This window comes from Rhyacophila brunnea, unplaced genomic scaffold, assembly GCF_057557595.1.
Source record: "Rhyacophila brunnea isolate RB1 unplaced genomic scaffold, BYU_Rbru_1.0 scaffold_17, whole genome shotgun sequence".
NCBI classification, from domain to species: Eukaryota; Metazoa; Arthropoda; class Insecta; order Trichoptera; family Rhyacophilidae; genus Rhyacophila; species Rhyacophila brunnea.
This window is the reverse complement of record NW_028232827.1, coordinates 27,185,527-27,206,370: the sequence shown is the minus strand read 5'-3', so window position 1 is coordinate 27,206,370 and position 20,844 is coordinate 27,185,527. Positions and strand designations below refer to the sequence as shown.

General features: G+C 30.0%; 2 protein-coding genes across 11 annotated transcripts in view; one reads left to right on the top strand and one right to left on the bottom strand.

Annotated features, from left to right (window-relative positions):
- LOC147073889 (uncharacterized) overlaps window positions 1-20,844 on the bottom strand; it is a 670,186-nt gene that overhangs the window by 248,643 nt on the left and 400,699 nt on the right. The gene's annotated exons all lie outside the window — the stretch shown is intronic.
- LOC147073903 (UDP-glycosyltransferase UGT5-like) lies at window positions 216-20,132 on the top strand. Of its 10 annotated transcripts, none has more exons than XM_085945019.1 (6): window positions 267-351; window positions 431-521; window positions 11,851-12,226; window positions 15,299-15,894; window positions 18,286-18,508; window positions 19,464-20,132. In XM_085945019.1, the coding sequence occupies exons 3-6, from the start codon at window positions 11,992-11,994 to the stop codon at window positions 19,985-19,987; spliced, it is 1,578 nt and encodes a 525-aa protein (XP_085801145.1). In that variant the 5' UTR covers window positions 267-351; window positions 431-521; window positions 11,851-11,991; the 3' UTR covers window positions 19,988-20,132. The 10 variants fall into 10 exon arrangements, with proteins under 10 accessions (XP_085801150.1, XP_085801149.1, XP_085801145.1 ...); XM_085945016.1 differs by lacking the exons at window positions 267-351; window positions 431-521 and adding exons at window positions 2,526-2,603; window positions 3,485-3,750; XM_085945018.1 differs by lacking the exons at window positions 267-351; window positions 431-521 and adding exons at window positions 2,531-2,603; window positions 3,546-3,750.

Genomic DNA, 20,844 nt, shown 5'->3' with positions numbered 1-20,844 from the left:
GTGGGACACTGTGTCGAATGCTTTTTTTATAATCTATGAAAGCGATATAGAGAGCTCTCCTTTTTTTCCTTGATATTTTCAATCAGTAGTTCCAAGGTGTGAATGTGGTCTATAGTTGAGAAGCCCTTTCTAAATCTCGCTTGTTCAATGCGTTGTTCCGCATCTAGTGGAGTGCTTATTCTTTGATTTATTAGTGAAGAGAAGAGTTTGTACAAGCATGGCAATAAATTTATTAGCTTGCAATTGCCTATATCGCGTGGGGCTCCTTTTTATAGAATAATATAATATTTGATTCTGACCATTGAGTAGGTATATCGGTAGTTTCCAGTATGTGGTCGGCAAGAATTAGAGGTAGAGCTAGTTGAGTGTTTGCTGTTTTTATAGCTTCGTTTGTTACGTTATCTGAGCCTGGGCTTTTATCTGATTTCAGGCGTTTAATTGGTTCAACTATTTTTTCTACGTCGAACTGTGCTCTAGGTTCTTTATTGTAAGGGTCTGTGGTGCTCGTGCTACTCTGTCCTGTGAGTTTTTATTCTTTGACTTTGTATAGGGTTTTATAAAATTCCGTTGCAACGTATATAACGTCATTTCGATTATTGAGTGTTTTATTTGCCCGATTTACTCCGACGATCCATGTTTTGGATTTTTGTAGCTCTTTAAATGCTTTTTTTGAGCTGCCTGCTTGTACCTTTTATACCTAATATCGGTATTATATTATTATATTTTTTAATATCAAATTCTAACTTATAAGATTTATTGAATAGGATATTTTTACTATCATCTATTCGCTGCAAAAAGCGAGATTGCTGTTTTGGCCAAGGTGTCCTTAGTTTTTTTTGTACATAATATTTATCGATGTAGGTATATTAAACGTACCTATATATATAGGGGAGCGTGTGGTAATGAGACCCGGTGGGTAATGGGAGAGACTGCAAAACAGGTACCATCTAACACTAAAATGACTCGCAAATAACCAAAACATCTTCTTCAATCGTCGGCTAAGCCCGTCGATCGCTGTCGGCTGCTTAGTGGCACGTGCACGCGCGTGGCGAGTGGAAGTGTGTTTTGGGCTAGGTGCTTATATAAATTTACAATACATAAACATCATCGTAAGTACTTAAAATTTTACTTATTTTATCATATTTTGTGTTCATTGTATAGCCAGATACATGTATTTTTGTTTAGTAGTTTCAGAATCAAGGTTTAAAATGGTTTGGTTACGTTATTTATCAACCTTCAAAGTGGTTGACATTCGGGTAATTGAAGCCTAGGTGGCTCCCATTACCCCTATATAAATTTCACACCTCTTTTACTACTAGACAATATTTCAATTGTTCCAGATGCCCAGAAATAGAAAGCTGGCAACTTTCAAGGCTGGTTGGACGGTGACTTCGTTGGAAAATGTCCTCTTAAACCAGAAAGATTATATTTGTGTTTTTTGCTTAGTTCCATAACATGACGTGTTGATTTTTTTGATATTTTTAGTACTAGAGCATATTTTTGTTGAATAACATTAGTAAATATTTAATATTTTATTGTACCTATGTCTGTTATAATGTGTATAAGTGTTTGTAAGCATATTAAAATATGAAGCTCCCATTACATATTTGGTAAATTTTTGGTTCTCATTACCCTACATGTGGTATAATTAGAGCCAAATGTGTTTTTTGGGAAAACGTTTTTTTGTACCTTAGTTATAGAAATTTTGAGTGGAAATTGCAGTAATATTATTACTATGTAACCAAAGGACTCATTTAAAGTCTTAATAATAAACGATTAGAACATTTTGTTACTTTTTTTCAACAATTTCCTTATTAAGCCCCAATTCCCCCTTGCCCATTAATTTGGGCAAAATTAATTAATACCCATAAATTAGTTAAATCACACAGTCTAACTTACAATGATCTCACGGTATCTTTGATTAACTTGTTTCTTTCTAAATACAATGTACGCTAAAGACGTGCCTAGCCCGTAACGATTAGGTGGCCATTCGATATAATTAGCATTCTATTTAAATTGAAAAGTAATTATCTAGTCAGCAGTTTCAGAACACTACAAATATCAATAGAAATATGAAAGTGGGACAGCCATATTGTATATTCCAGCTATATGCCATGATAATAATTCGAATAATCCAGATCAAAATTAATTAATAATTATAAAATTTTCTAACTATTCACAGAATATAGTTGTTTCATTGGGAATATATTTCTGATGGATAGATTTTACTTTAAGTGTAATAATATTAACACATAATATTTCGTAATACTTTTCTTAGAAAACAAGGCTTTTTTGTTTTAATTTTAAATTTGTAAGTTAGATTAAAAAAGACACGTTAATTATTTATTTAAAAATACGTAAATAATATCTATTTCGTTGATTTTGAGGATCTGCGTTTGTTATTTTATTTTGTGAGAAATTTTATTAAGCAATACAGGTTTATAGATGTAGTGTTTTCTTTTGCAGGTCACATGTTTATTTATTAAAGCTATTTTCCTATGTGTCATTCTATACAGAATTGTGCGCACGTAAACTTAAATCTGTTGAAAACCATTTCAACAATAAAAATATTACATTATATTACTAAAGTGTTAAATCAAATGGTTATAAGTGCAATTATACATTTTAATCTGGATAAATGTATTATTATACAAATATAAGATACTATCTTATCTATAGGCACAGGCCTTGTATTTTATTATTACAAACAGTTAAACATTGAGAATTTTATAGAGAATTGATAAATTATATAGATAAACAATAATAATAATAATAATAATAAAAGAGTTAAACAAAATAAGTGACAAAAGGTGTAATATTAAATTATATAAGTACTGATCTATAAATTATTAAAATAAAAATTATAAATCTAATGATATACTGGGTTTCCCCAAGTATATTATAATATATATCCCCTAGTCTCCTAGATACATCAAAAGTACCTAAAAGGGCGACTGCATTACCTCTTTGGATATCTATGCTAATTTACTGTAGTATAAATATAATATAAATATTTAGATCTCGTCTAAAAGATGACACTTTAAACCAGGGGGGGGCAAACTTTTTGGATGGAGGGCCAAATTCAAGAATTCAAAATGAGCGGCGGGCCGCAAGTAAAATACCATTTTTAGATATACACTATTTATTATCACGAAAAATAAACATTTCAAAAAAATTAATGAGAAGAATGAAACTGTTGTACATTTTTTAAATTTAGGTGTTAATTTTGTAGTTGATATTCTCAAAACTGCTTGTAAATGGGCATCGGAGATATTTGATCGTAAAGAATTTTTATTGAGGTTCATGATCGAAAATTTTTGTTCACATATATAAATTGATCAAAAAATAACGAACATTTTTCTTGTATAATCTTTAAGTTGGTCGAATTTGTCTGAATTAAGTTGTAAAATTTAGAGATTTCTTCACGACGATGCAATTCAGCCCTTCCCTGCTTTAAACCATAATACAATTATTATTTTAACAGTATGCGTGTATTTTTAATTTACCTTTACCCTATAATTCATCGGGAGGCAAAATGCTAATAGGCGTTGTTGGCTATGTTGAGATAAACCATAATAACCGTACATAAAGACATAATAATATAGTGATGGTTAATGTTTTGTTAATAATAATAATAATTAAAATTAAATAAAATATTTAATACCGATCAAAAAGGGATATGTCTGATATTATTATGAATGTTGACAACCGAAATAAAACATCGATAGTAAATGATTTGAATTAAAATTGGTAAGTAGGCACTTTATAGTTTGTTTTTATAAATGTAATATATTTTTATCAAAAATTCGCAATTTATGACAGAGGGTATTTTTTGTCAATCAACTTTTAGACGAATAGGCCTCAAGGCTTTTACCACTCTTCTCAGTTTCTAGTTCTACTGCTGCCGTATTTGATGAGTTTCAATTTGGTGCCCTTTGTTTACCACTTTCGGATTGCAATATCGGTATTGAAAGTTGAAACAAAATGTATTAATTAACATGAAAGTTTTAATAAGACTGTTTTTGACGGTTTACGCGATGTCTAGTTCACTTCTGCTAACCTTCGATGTCTTTGGTGAATAGTAATGACACGTGCAGATTTGTGAAATACATTTGCAATATAGGTTGTTAAGTCCTTAATTTTAAATTTATCCTAATATTTCCCCAGTCGCTCACAGATTTTAGAAGTTGTCAGGTAATTTTTTAATCTAAGATCGCAGTAAAATATTATTCGTTTGTATAATCGTTGGTAACCTCAGCTCCAGTGGTGAATATTTCATGATGTATGTGGATAATTTCTTTATCTACTAAAGAATAGTTTATTCAATAGTGGATAAATATAATTTCGCTGATCAAAGAAGTGAGCAACAGAATAAAAGTTAAGATATTGCCAAGTGTTTAGAGTGCAATAAACTAATAAAACAAGTGGAATTACCAGTGTATTACATACATATTATCAAAGAACACTTCATAATATAAATTAAAAGATTATTCGAAGAAAGTGTCAATAGTTTAACTACTAGGTATCTGAAAAACATTAGCATTTCTACCATTACTTAGTTTTACATATTTTTAATGGTTTATAATATATATCAGTGACGAAGGGTGGAGGTAGGCTGTTAAGATCCGACATAAACAGTGCACATTAAACTTTTTCAGACATAAATATTTGTTTTCATTGAAATAAGACTTCAATTTACAGATATTGTTGGTTAGTTTTTAAAATTCAATTAAACCCTGAGAAACTAAGCCATAATAGATAATAATCAAAAAATACATGTATAATATAGTATAGTGTATAGTAAAGTAAAATATCTAAAATTATGCAATTAAATCACACATAACTTTGAATATTTTTTAAATAGAATAATATTTTATATTTATTATAGTTTGGTTTAGGCAGGGCTTAATGAATTAAAAAAATTAACCAACAATATTTTTTTTAATCCAACGAAAACTATGAATGAAAAAATGTGCACAATTTTGTTGTATTGCCCAAATTAGACCAAAACTTCTATGGTTTCGTTTAGGCAGGGTTTAATTGATTTTTAAAAACTAACTAACACCATCTGTAAATTGTAGTCTTAGTTCAATAACAACAAATACATATGACTAAAAAAGCTTAGTGTGCACCATTTATAGCGAATCTTAACAGCCTACCTCCACCCTTCGCCACTGATATAATATGTACATATTTACATACAGTATTAATATTTTAAAGACATTTTTATATATGTATTTATTGGGATATACCGCTATTATTATCGGTATTCAATAGGGGATACCGAAATATTGCAATATTGCAATCCATATTTCCAGCGGGTCATCTAACATTTAGAAAACCACCTATTTCTTTTTTATTAGTTCTATCACATATCATATTATATTTATTTTTTTATCTTCCTTTGATTGACTTTTTTGCAGTCTTTTTAAGCTATCCCCAACTTGTATCTTGACATGTCACATTGCACTATTTTTAATTATTTTAGATTGAGTCCATAGTTTTTCATACATACATACCTACGTAAACGCTGATAGCACGTAATAACTTATTTTATGGCTTATTCTTACAGTTCGAGGCCACATTTAAATACTATGAAGTCGCCTAAATGCGTTTTATGACATTTTTTTTAATATATAACTTCATAATCCGACGTTATTGTTGACCAAGTTGATTTGTTGATCATCACTTATGGATAAGCAAAGCAGTTTACTTTTGTGTAGATTAGAGGTCTGCTCCATTAATAAGCGAACATATTACTTTACTTCAAGATATTAATTATCTTTGAGCCTGAGTTATTCTTTTACTTAAAAACTCACATAGGTCTTCGGTGTTGTTTTTGCAAACGTAATAATGCCATCAGCCAAGCGCAGGTGACAGATAATCGCCAGTTCCGATGATTCCTTCTGAATAAATCTTCCGTGAATTGTTTGTTTATAAACTGGATAATATTACTTTAACTTTTACTTATCTTATAACTATAACGTGGTTATTCTACCAGTAGGCCTATTCTTAACAATTATCACTTGGAGGATTTACTGTTTTTGGAAAAAAAACGTCAACATTGCTTAGTATCTAGTAGATATTAGGCTAAAACATTACCAATTATGGGTACTTTATTCTTTTTTAATAAACATATCAATGCTCCTATGGCAAATGGATATTAAGATCCGACATATTCAATTCAATTCAATTTTTTTCAATTTATTTATTTTTAACATATTGTGGACATTAAAAATTATAAGTTTAAGACGTTCACAACATGACATTTAGAAACAAAGAAATATAAAACAGTATTACATAAAAAAGAGATAGATCAGTATAGAGATAGATAGTAAGTTATTGTATAAATGTGTACATACAAAAAATATAAATTAGATAGGTACAAGGAAGTACACCGGATGAGTTAAGCAGACGTATGTAATAGTGCACACTAAACTTCAGTCAGTCAATCTTGTTAAAAAATGGTTAAAGCAATTATTAGCGCGATACCAGTGGATATACGGGCTCAAATCCCGTCGAGCTTCGTATTTTTTTCAAATGTGATTTTTTCTAGTAGGTATATATCTGAGGTTTTTCAAGTTATGTATGTTCTATATGATATGGAATATTGCATTCTCAAATATTGTGAATTATTCGTTGAATAAAAGAACTATTCATTGAACTAAGACTACAATGTGTTATGCCTGGTCCACACCGAAAACAAGTCGCGCGACAACTCGTTAAATTTTACGATAAGCATGATAATTATCGTAAAATTTCTTAAGCAATTATGATAATTATCGTAAAATTTAACGAGTTGTCGCGCGACTTGTTTCCGGTGTGGCTGCACTTTTAGACAGGCGCGATCATGGACAAGCGAAGTGACTTGTAATGTGCAACGGATGGATAATTTTATAGCCAATGGTGGGAAACTAAGTTTTACCGTACAGTGAAGAGAAATTTCGTTCATAGAGACTCAGTTTATTGTCATAGATAGGGAAGTGACTTATATGGTAAAGATTGAAGTTTATTTTTTATTTTTGTGACTCAAATGACCTAGGTAATCCATCTGAACAAGTCATCAACGTGATTGACTCGAACTTTTATGTTCACATTTAAGTGACTCATTTCGTATGACTATTGTGAATTTGCTTACAGAGTTCGCCATCTTTAACCGTTGTATCTATTCATTTGTGGCTTTTCATATATTAGCTTCTTATTATTTTTTATTATAGCTCCCACATTGGCCGCACGGATTAAGCATCGGCCTATAGCGTCGTTAGTCCCAAGTTAGCATTCTGGGTCTAAAAAGTACCTACACATATTTTTTTTCAATTTGAGTCATGAGTATGGACCTAATAGGTTGAACAAGTGGCTGACATCCATTTCACGTAAAAACAAAATTTGTTAACATAAACCACCACTCTGTGGAGGCCCATATGATCATATTAAGATCTGAAATGGTCGAAGATTCTTTTCTTTCTAAAATCATGATAATATTATAATTATGTGTTTTTATATTATGAGAGGCATAAACAACGGTACTGAAGGATTACCTGCTGAATAATTTTCATAATAATCGAATTAAAAAACTACTTATTGAAATATGATAACGCAACACAAATATGTCGTACTCTTTTTCCTGTTTATTTGTTAAAATATTATCAAAAACCTACGTAAACAAATTTAAAATTTAAATATTTTTTTAATGCTTTTTCAATGCATTCAGTCATTATACGTTAGTTTTTTGTATAAGCATTGTGATTATTGAATGAACAAAAAAATAATAGTGTGGCTGATAGCCAAGTTTGAATTTATATCTAAAATCTCAAATCCATTCTCATCTTATTCCAAATGACGGCTTTAAATGATTGTATTTTTTATATTACAACGAACATCTTGTAGCACAGGCCACTGTTGATAACAAAATATTGAACGTGCCTGGTAGTTTTAGTAAAGTTTAAATATCATCAAATTACATTAATTGAGAAGGTTATATTTGCGAAATAAAATAAATAGTGTTAAAAGAAGAGAATATTATATACTTATAATATAATAATAAATTATATTTTATACCAATATTACTTAATATTATTAATACTATCGGCTGAAGGTACTTGATGGAATTTGAATTTAAATTTTAATAGATTTACGTTATGTACTATTCATCATAATTGAGTCGTTTTGCGACCCTGGTTTTGCCTTTTGGCATCTTCAGGCACTATGTACACTCACCAAAAGGTTTATATACACCAGTGGCGAAGACTCCATACTAGGCGATTATTTAAAGCCTACCTTCTTAAGAAAAATATTTTTTAATTTTATATTGACATATTAAATAATATAATCACATAATAATATATTCAATATGCCCAACGACATCTATCGTATAATTGTAATAATAATTTTACGATATTTTCCAGTATTTCAATAAGCATCATTTATGGCATGTCTCGAAGGTTTAAAAAAAATAAGCGACATCTCGTTTAGCTTACATATTGTATGGATTACGTTCGCGTGAATCGAAAACTTTTTTTATATGAAGTTTGTTTCTCATAATTTCAAGACGTCTGCGGCGGCCCATATAAATTGGTAAACTGTTTAAGGAGCGCTTACACTTATATATTACGTAAGTGCACATTTATTCAACATAATTTATAAGATAATTAAAAATAATAATTTCTAGGGATTCAATCACATATAAATATTGGTTGTTGTTAAAAATAATAAATAATTTATCTCGTGATTTTTATTTGTCAGTTAGTTTATTCATAGACTAAGACAATTTATTCAGCCAATTATGTAAGTTGAAATCTGATAGTTTATCTAAGTCTGTGTTTTAAATATAGAAGTATTTTAAAATGTCCAGTTTACGAGTTAAATTATAAATTGTTATGGAACAGATTCACAACAACGGATATTTTCAATATATTTTGAGCGTATCTTGCGTTTATATTTAAGAAAATACTTAATTCAAATTAATTGCTCAATTTTATATAATCAGTGAGCTTTTGAAATTTCATCGGTTTTTGTGTACCTACCTATTCATCAGTAGTTATGTCGGATTATCTTCTTATTTCCAGTAAATACATCTAACAAGTGTGGTTTCTCCACAGCCTACCTGTTTTAAAAAGTCACCCTTCGCCACTGATATACACTGACAACGAATACAATAATTATTAATTCTAACTTATATAATAAATTAATACAATAAATCAGGTAAAAACTTCATTACCTACGTATTAACTCTAGGATTATGAATATGTGAAGTGTTTCTAAAAAACTCCTATCACCAATAAAACAATCAATAGGCATATACATCGTCAAGACCCTGATAATAAATAGATCATGAAATAATAATCAATAATACTACTGTATTCATGAGGTGTAAAATCGTCAATACTAGGGAAACAATGGCAATGTATTAGGAATTTAATTACTTAATATGTTGTAGATGCATTAAATAAAAGTTATATTATATTTACCTTACGTTGCAAGAGAGCAATTAGCATTAAATAAAAAATATTTTATATTTACCTTGCGTTCCTAAAGTTGCAATGCTATCTTTTATTATATTAATTATTGTATCTTTTTATTCTACGTTATTTCTTAAAAAGTATCTAAGTAAACATTTTTTTGACTTTGGTTCAAATATCTGAAGGCTTATTTACTCAGTTTTTGTCGTTTGGATATATTTGGATGGTATTTAAAGATATAATTTAATATAATTTCAATGTATTGCGTTGACCATTTACCAATTCAAAATTAAACTGTTGACGTGGTTTCTCTTCTCTTTTTGGTCATGCACTCATGGCTGAGGATCGTGATCACATTTAATTTTCGCCATTCTTTGAGCGACTAAGATTTTCCATCCTTCTCGATCTTCCGCTTCTCTCAGGGCAGAATGGAGTCAGCTCTTTCACTTGGTCGCTCCATCGCGCAGACGCTCTCCTTCTGCATCACCTTCCCTGGAGGCTACCCAAAACTACCAGTCTCTCCAAGTTTTCCGATCCGCGCCTGACAATATGTCCAAAAAACTGCAGAATTCTTCTCAGACATATCTTCGAGAGCCGTTCCTATATCTTCAGTCTCTGGATGATTGACTAGTTCGTCCTGTGCTCCGTCAAAAGAAATGCGAAGCATTCGGCGCCAACACCACATCTCAAAGGCATCAATTGCCTTCCGTTCTCTTGCCTTCAGGATCCACGACTCGACTCCGTATAGAAATATCGTATCGTATAGTAATATACGTGGTTTACACACTCATAAAAGTGCCTATGGTATTTTTAGATGTAATTAAACTTGGGCTAGAAAATCGAAATTACCGTAATATTTTAATCGTTTTGTTTTAGGGTTTACAAAAAAATAATCTTGAGAGTTCATTTATTTTAAATGACGTGTGTCAACGAGAGCTATTTTTGGGGAACGAAATAAGTGATTTTTTTTATTTGTTGAATGTATACAAGGTTTAAAAATTACAGTATAAGCGTTCCGATTGGTTGAAATCTTACAAAGTTATGCGCATACACTCACCTTGTCGACCATGAGGGTCCGACTGGTTTAATCCTGATATTTTATCAAGGCTTACATATTGATATAAGTTTACTATGTATATTTTTTCAAAAGTATACATAGTAAACACTACAAAGCAGTTTGTGATTTAGCTTAATTTACTCTATTCCGCATAGTTGATAAATGGTCTATAGAACATACCAATATTGAAAAATGAGAAATTATAAATATATGTATAACATATTTAAATATATGCGTAACCTTTGATACAAGATTAGCGAGAAATTAATTTAAATGTGATGTTTATAATGATTGGCCCAAACGGTTTTTAAATATAGATATAAAATATTTTTTAGAGATTTATGATGGTTACTTACAATTATCATAATAGATTTTTGAGTTTTCACCGCGGGTACTTCTTCTTTCTTTCCTCGACGTTTTGGGCTCGTTGCAGAGGCCATTATTAAGAGATATGTATTATAACGAAGTGTAGTGTAGGTGTATGAATGCAAACGTCGCTATAAAGCCATGTCCACGCTGATTGGTGCGGTATTATTTATTTATTTATTTAAGAATACAAAACATTGTGGACATAACATATCTAAATTCAAGACGTACACAACATGAGATTTACATTATAAGTCAAACATTACCCTCACAAGAGAGAAGAGAATATAGAAGAAAATATATAATAACAATAATAATAATAATAACAAAAAAAATCATTAAAACATACTTAAGTACAATTTAATACAGAAAAATATAATTTTTGAGAACGAAAAACATACAATTTTATACAGAAAAATACAGTTTCAAAAACAAAATGCAAAGTACATCATTGAAAATGTCTATGTCTTTAGGGAGGATTATGGCGGTTTTTTGTTATTGATTTATAATAATATGTTCTTTTAAATTTGGAGGCTCGTCCAGAACTATATATTATGTATAATTGATATCTGTTTGCATCCCGCAATCGAAAATAATATTAAGAGGTAGTTCTAGCATGATAAAGCCACTGTAAACTTAGTCAAATAAACAATGGATATTTTCCATAGTAAAAGATTCATTTTGAGAATTTATAATTTTGCTTGGTCTTCCCATTCACCAGAAATGATGGTCTTTATGTCTTATGCGGCTATTTGAAAGAACAATTACTAATGTATGTCAAGAAATCTCGAACAATTTAGTAAGTCAGGCAGTTGGGGCAATAAATTATACAAAAATGATCCGAAAAGACCCAATATTTTTCAACAAGATAATGTTTGATATTTTAAGAATGTAGGCTATAAAAAATTCATGATTTATACTTACTAAAAAAATATTAATAATTTTAATTTATATGTTTTACTTCTATAGGTCTCAGTTGGGCCGCCCTGTACTGCAGTAGATTAAAATAATTAAATTGAAAATGATTCTGTACAGAATGTACTCTTAAATGTTAAACACAGTAACGAATATTACATTATCGGCAGTGAAGAAAAGATACAATTTTAGAATATGAAGATCACAACTGTATTGATAATAGTGCTAGCTCAGTGTTTTGACTATGTATTGCCATACAGTATATTGGCGGTAATACCGTTTACGGGAAAATCCCATTATTTATGTATGCAACCGATACTTCAAGAATTAGCGGACAGAGGCCATGATCTGACTGTTATTGCTGCTTATGGAGAGAAAAATGCAAATTATAAACAAATTGTCCTGGAAAGAAGACTTCTATGGGAAACAAGTAAGTTAATTTAAATATCGCTACACTAGATATAAGAAAAACTTATGGATAGAAATGGACAGCATCATAATTTTTCCAGATTAAATTACAATACTTATTTCTGTAAACAATTAATTTTATAAATTAAAAAAATGTATTTTCAAGACCTACTACATAAATCTTTTTTTTAATACAAAACGTGACCTGTGACTACTGGATTCTTTACCAATCTTAAGCAAAAGCAACTTAATAATGAGAGTTTAAGCAATCTTTTCTTTATTATACAGTTAAAATGTTACAAACGCTAAATCCAGCATAGTGTACCAATGATAAATAAGAATTTAGATTTTTTTTGTTCATCCTTGCATAGGATTTTCACTTAACGGTAAATAAATTAAAAACTCTCAATATTTTGTGATTTTTCAACTTTAGATTTTATGTTTAGTGAAATTTTATTTGCATATTGTGGTTTTTTGTTTGTCACTGTCATAAGACCAGTTTCATCTTGACAATATCGTCATAAAGATGAAACCTGTATTAGAATATTAATAAAAAAATGGAAATAGTAATAAATATAATGACTTTTATCTATATACATATAGGTACATACCGCATCAGTGCATATAGATTTAGATCGTTAAGCTTCGATGACATTGAGCTATTTTACAAGCTACAAGCCAGCGAATTTACAATCTGCTTGTAAACTCGCTCAGTGTCATCATAGAACTAGCTAACAAGCAGATTGTAAACAATCTACCGAGAAAAATTGAAAACCGGGCTACTTTACTCGCTATTCGTTGGCGTGTAGGCCGATCTGCGTCTGCGCAGTAGAGCGATGGTGACGAACCTGCCGGTAAAAAAATGAACTACCCAATACATCCTGTCAAATAGTACCAAAAATGACGGTTTCAACTCGCTAATTTGTTGGCTTCTGAGCAAGTGGAAAGTTTTGTGTGTCATCATCACAATCACACTAGCTGACTTCCCCGCTTTTAAACTCGACGACTAGCAGCTTGTAATGTAGCTCAATATCATCGACGCTTTAGATTCAATCATTTTTGGTGAAATGTCTAATAAAAAGTTCTAAAAACACCGAATATTATACTATTATTTATACAGCGTTTCATGCCATGCGTGGAGGTAGGCTGGTAAGATACGATATAAATAATGCACACTAAACTTTGTCAGTCATACGTATTTGTTTTCATTTAACTAAGACTACAAATTGCAGATAGCGTTAGTTAGGGCTTAAATTCAATTATACTCTGCGTAAACCAAATCCTAGTAGAATCTATTATCTATAGTCAAGAAATATTCGTCCATCTATAAAATATCTAAAATTATGCTATTAAATCATACATAATTTTAAACATTTTATCGACAGTTTTTTTTTGAATTTAATAAATCTAAGAAAAATTAACCAACCCCATTTGTAATATTATGTATTCTTAATTCAACGGAAACAAATATTTATCACTAAAAAAATGTGCACTATTTTTGAGTGGAGACAGAGTTTAATTGATTTCTTAAAACTAACCAGCATCACCTATAATTTTTTATCATTAGTTCAATGGAAACAGATAAATATAACTGACAAAATTAAGTTTGAACTTTTTATGTCTGATCTTAACACACTACCTCCACCCTTCGCCACTGATCCATAGTACCTACGACATTTTTATTAGTCAACCTTGAATATTTATACACAAGGTGTAAAAATGTTATATTCTTTATAATGAAATATTAATATCGACTCTGTTTAGGAAAAAGGGCGTAACCCTCGATTTTTCGAAAAGTGTTTTTATTAGATATTAACAATGTATACAACTAAATACACGTTCGGTAAAAAGGAAGTAACCCGCAAATGCCAATTTATTATCTAAATTCAGGTTTTAATTCAGCTTTAATTTAAGGAAAAAAGCATTTACCCTCAATTTTCATGATTTTTCTGTAATAACTCTTATATCATTAGATCGGAAAGATATTACACCAAATCATCAATCATCATGCACCCAATGTATGTGCTTATTTTTTTTTATTAATATTGAACCAAAAACATTCAAAAAACGTTTTTTGCCTCTCCTGTAAAATTTGTTCTGTGTGGGTTACGCCCTTTTTCCTAAACACGGTCGATATGCTCTAGCCGTCTAGCGCATACACTCGGCAAATTAAAGATAAAGTATACGTCGGAATATTTCTAATTGGTGTTAGTTAGTCTGAGTATTTTCAAAATGATGTACCTTTTACAATAAATAATTCAATATTCTTAAACCTTGACTATAATTCAGTATTGAATAAAAATAAATAATTTCATTATTTACCAGTGTAGTACAATAGCGTACATAAACTAGTACACTTTCACTAATTGATTACAAAAACAAAATTAAAGTAAAAACTCAAAGACACTTCGTTAGATATTAGAAATAATCTGAATGAATTATAGACAGATTAATAGCTTATAGCAGTGTTTCTCAACTACCAATCTGCAAATATTATTGTCGGCTATTTTAAAATGTATATGTCAAAAAATACAAACAAATCGTTATACAAAAAATAAATATACAAATTAACTATTTTTTTTATTCAATGAATAATTCACAGGATTTAAGAATGTAACATTTGAATTATTAAACATACATAATTTTGAAAACACTATATTATAACCAATAGAATTTTTTTTTTTGAAAAACATCCAACCTGACTAGACTAGACCAAGCGTCACTACTTTAGATGAAACACTAAAAATTTATTGACAAATTTGTTTGTCAGTGGACGTGTTTTCCATTTACGGCGAAATACAAAACACAAGTCTTTATACAGTATTAAAACAATCTTTATATTATAATGGTGGTTCAGACTAGGTTTTATTTTCGTTAATGTATTTAATAGTTCCTAAAGTTTTTTTAAAGACGTCAGACCTTCAAAAGTTAAATATCTTTTTTTATGTACCTTTTTATGTCTTATGTCGAAAGTATGTATCTTGTAAAATAAAGTAGATTCCAATTGAGCAAAATATTTAAATATATTAATAAGTACTTATATATTTTTTATTATTCAAATATTTTTTTTAAATGCATTATTTTTTATTTACAGTGGGAGTGAAACAAGACTTGTACGCTCTGAGTGAGGACAACTTTGAGAGAATACAAAATTTCTTCTGGGACGGTGTATATTTTACGAATGAACTGGCATTAAATCACGCTCTAATGCAAGATTTTATAAAAAATGACAATTCCCATTTCGACCTTATTTTTGTTGAGCCGTTGTACCAAGAAGTATTCTACATGTTCTCATACAAATACAATGCTCCCATGGTAGGATTTTGTCCAATGGGATATACTCAGTCCATTGGGAAAACCATGGGCAATCCGTTATTGTTAAATTATATACAACATGAATATTTAAGTTTTCGGTCTCCGATGACGTTTATACAGAAAATGATAAACACGTATTCAACCCTTTACGATTTTGTTTGGAGGAAGTATTACATGGTACCAAGGCAACAAGAATTGGCTGAAAAACACTTCAATCATCTGCCTCAACCTTTGCCTGATCTGATAGAACTGGAAAAGAATATATCCTTAATTCTTCTTAATACACACTTCACTACTAATACAGTTAGACCATACGTTCCAGGTATAATTGAAGTGGGGGGCGCACATATAAAGAAACCAAAACAACTGCCAGAGGTAACTATTATTAAAAATCATATGTCACCATGGTCATCGTCGTCATCGTCGTCATCATCATCACCATTGCTGCCGAAGGCCTTCCCTAGCTCTCTCCATTCTTCTTAGTCCATAGTTTTAGGGCGTCCCTGTTGCCGTTTAGTGCCTCTATGTGAAGGCATTTATGACATGTCTAGCCCTCTTGTCTGCTTTATTATCTTTTCTTACTATTCCGGCGCCCAAATGCACTTCATGCCAGTTTTGTTCTAGGAGCCTTCTAGATACCACCGTCAATTGACATCTGTTGACCAAGATTGATGTAGTTATGGACCCTCCCTATTTAAGTACCATTACTGAGAATTTATTTTATTTCAGCAAAGCAGTTTATCATAATATGTAATAATATTATATTAAATGTTTATCAATGTTCAAAGTCAACGATTAAACAAGTAATTACCATCTACTATTACTAGGTTACAAACCATTCATTTCAATTATTATTAATTATTACATAAATACTAAATACTGCAATTAAATACTAAGTTAGTTAAAAAAAACAAGCATAATTACTCATGTATAGTGTAAATATTTTAATTGAAACGAAATATTAGTGAAATGCATAATATCGCAGGGTTTCAAGATAATACACGTTTAATAAATACAATAATGATGATATACATTATATTAAATGCTACATGACATTTTTAAGTCGATAGCTAGTTTAGTTGTAATACCATTATCAAGACACCGAAATAACTATGTACTTAAAAAAATCATAAAGAATTTAATATAATTTATATTATCATTTGTAAAATAGAATTCTACTCAGTAAATGTTGACTTAAAATATCTAATAAATAAAATAAAGTATAAATATTTTTAATGACACAATACAGTGGTACCCAAGGGGCACTAAACGCCCACAGGGACGCCCTAAAACCCGCTGGATAGACGAGCTCATCATGTTCGGTGGATGTACGTGGAAGCAAAGAAATGGGGACCAAGAAGAGTCGAGAGAGCTAAGGGAGGCCTTCATCTATCAGTGGATCTACACCAGCTGATGATGACGATAATAATAATAAATATTCACGTGTTAAATATTTTTAGATTTTTCGTTTACTTATCAAATATGAAGAGGTTTTTTAAAAACCATGTCAATCGAAATATCAAAAATTTTGCTTTAAAATATTAAAAAAATAAATTCAGCAATTGTATATATTAATGTTTATCTATTTATATGGTTACTTTGTTTTTTTATTCATTTATAACTTAAGTTGCTGGGACATTATTAATAAAAATATGACCACAATATTTATTACTTACTTTGAAAAATTATATCCTTTATTTATTTTAAAACTTTATAGTATATCTAAAAATATATTACTAACATTATAAATGCTTGCACTCAAAAGATGAATTATTTCAATCAATGGTTGTTTCAGCGTAAAAAAAAGCGTAATAATTTCAATTTGAATTTTAAAAATATTATTTGAAACATCATAACGCTTCGCTTTTACTATATTATAGCCATATTATAGTGATAATATTATATCAAGTGACAGATAATGAAAGCTGCAGTTTAATACGAGTACAATATTTTAAATAATCAATACGTATCGTAAGATATTTAAAAAAAACCTAAATAAACTTAGAAGTAATTTAAAAATATAAAATATTATAAAATGCACTTTTGTTGAATCAATTTATCTTAATATTACATTATTAATAATTAATGATTATTTTTACAATTAAAAACTAGTAGTAAATTTATTTATAATCGATTCTTTTAATGTATTTTTTACAACGTTTTTATTAGGTCGTATTCTTATTTGTCCGGTGGTTGTTTATCCAGTACAAATCTTGCAATCGATTTTTAACTAACTTCCCGACTAGCGAGACATTTGAAACTTTTAGAATATATCAGAACACGATGCCAATGCATTTTTTAATACTTTTAGCCATCTTTAAGTAGAATTGAATTCATTTTCAGTTAATTCTGTGTTGTATGAAAAGTTGTTTCGGAAGAAATCCGTAATCCAATCCACTATTATTGGTTGCTAGGGGTCTGGGGTTCTAGCAACTAAATTATTAATATATACGTACGTTACTATGGAAATCAATATGAAATGTCAAAATGACATTTCAGTATTATTTCTATCAAGTACATTTTTTTTGATCGTTTAAGCTAGTTAATTCAAGTTTATATGATTGAACAGAAAATTTAAAAACGTTGAATATAAAAAGTTCTTTTTATCTTGTAATTATTTAAATCATAAATTGTATTAGATACTAAAAATGTTTATAATTATTTTTATTCATATCGATCCTAACTTTGGCATTGTGGATGCATCATCGTTTAATTTACATTATTTTATAAATAAATATATTATATATATTTCTTTTTTTGTTTCAGTGTCTCCAAAAGTATCTAGACAATGCTAAAGACGGAGCCATATATTTTAGCTTTGGCTCTAATATTCTATCAAAGGATCTTCCTCGCGAGAAAGTCGACATATTTTTAAAAGTGTTTGGAAAACTGAAACAAAAGGTTCTATGGAAATGGGAAGACGATACATTGGAAGGGAAACCGGACAACGTGTTTATTCAAAAATGGATGCCACAAAATGATATTTTAGGTAAAATATTCGGTCATATACCTACATGGTTTTGTATTTGAGTCGTCAATACTCAATGATACTCGTAGTGCAATCATAAATAATACAAGAAGTAGTAGAATTTGAGAATTTGTAGAACCCTCGTTAATACTGTAATACACAATATATTATAGCGCCTATACAGCATTGATTTACTTGCAGCAATAGAGGATACATATTTTAAACTATCGCGATAATAACTGTTTATATGTGAAAGTTCTGACTGTTTTGCCATTCTCATACATCAAGAGTAAGCGAGACGCGATGTTGTCATTTTATAGTACTATTTGACAGGTCGTGAAAATCGGTTAACGTCAAAATGAGTCTGCGCGGTGTAGTTCGTTTTTTTACCGGGAAGCTAACCACTATCGTTCTACTGTGCAGGCGAAGATATAGAATAAATCCCAACTGTCGCGTGAAAATTATTGCAGTTATTTATAAAAGTAAAGTTTTAAAAATGAATACCGAATGTAATATGTTTGGTTGAATGTTTATGTTTTCATTTCGATTAGTACCTATGAAGCATTTTCCATTCTTCATAATAATTGAGAACCAATAATTTTGATAGCTAATTTTCTGCTGTCTTCTATTTTGTATTTTATATTGAGCTATTAAAACAGCAATGAACACTGTGTTTCCAAGTTTATTGATATTTCAGTATATCTACTAACATTATTAATATTAGATTCAAAGTCAAATCTGTATGATGTTTTAGAAGATACCTATGAGATTATAATAATATCACAATTGAAATCATGAAATCATAGGCCAATCTTTAATATACAGCAATGCTGTGCATTTTAGAAAATATATTTGAAGTCATACAGTTTTGATAACTTATTGCTTAAGTACCTATTGCATTGTAAAAGTTTTATATTATTTTTTATATAAAAATACCGACCTAATACACGCCTAAATGATACATGTATTTTTACAGCTCATCCGAATATAAAACTATTCATTACACATGGAGGCATGCTTAGCACACTGGAAGCTGCAACTAGAGGAGTTCCAGTGATCGGCATACCAATATACGCTGATCAGCATTTGAATATTGAAAAGGTCGAATTTAAAGGATACGGAATAAAGCTCCCGTACGCTAAGATTTTGGAGAAAGCACTAGAAGATGCTGTGAGAAGAATCCTTGACAATCCTGAGTTTGGAATAAAGGCCAAAGAACTGGCTGATAGATTCAATGACAGGCTGGTACCCCCGATGGAGAAAGCTATTTATTGGATTGAATACGTCATGAAGCATAATGGCGCAAATTTTATGAAGTCGCCAGAATTAGATATCAGCAGATATGAATACTATATACTCCAATTAGTAGCTGTATTTGTGATTTTATTATTCATATTAATAATAATTTTGCGTAAACTTTTGAATTTAGTTTTTGTGTTGTTTAAGCGAAAAAAGCTCGACAACAAAAATGGTCATCTAAATGGTAAAAAATACAAATAGTTATTTACATATTCAATACAATAATATTAAGTAGGTAATATGTCTTAAACCAAAATGCTTGAATAAAAAAAAAACTAATTGTTGTTCTATCTCGTAAATCTTGTAAATATAAAATAACTTTTGTCATCAGACAATAAAAAGCTTCTATTTTTTGTTTTATTTTTTTTGCGACCATGTCCGATTCTAATAAGATCACATGGGCCTCCACAGGGTGGAGGTTTGTATTAACATATTTTGTTTTTACGAGAAATGGATTTCAGCCACTTGCTCAACCTAGGGGCGGAATGTTATATGAAAGTATGGTGAAGCAGGCTAGTATGGCGAAAAAGTATGGTGGGGCGGGCTGGTAATCAATTTGTGGCAAAATTGGAACTTTAACATTATATTATATGGGAACGTTATAATTACCAAAGTAAATCCTCTATGATGCCTTGATTTTTTTTTATCGCGTCGCTATTTCTCGTAAGTTATCGGCTATTGTTGACCTGCTTCATTCAGCTGTATGAGAAAACCGATTCCTTGCCCCTCTTTTAATTTAATACCTCTATGTGCTCAACCTATTAGGTCACACAAATTTAAAAACAATATATACACTTGCCAGACCCAGGATTCGAACCTGGAACCCACGACACGACGCAATTCTAAATTAAAAAAAAATACACACTAAAGGCTTTGAGGATCATAGTAGGACTGGCGTATGATTTAAGTGTACTGCTAGTTGATTTCCAACTTTTGATAGAAGACGGTACCACAAGAAGAAGAAGAAAAAAAAAACTAAAAGCAACAGAACAGAATTAAAATACAAAATAATAGTGATTTAGGTTAATTAGACAAACTGTAGGTGCAAAAGTTATACA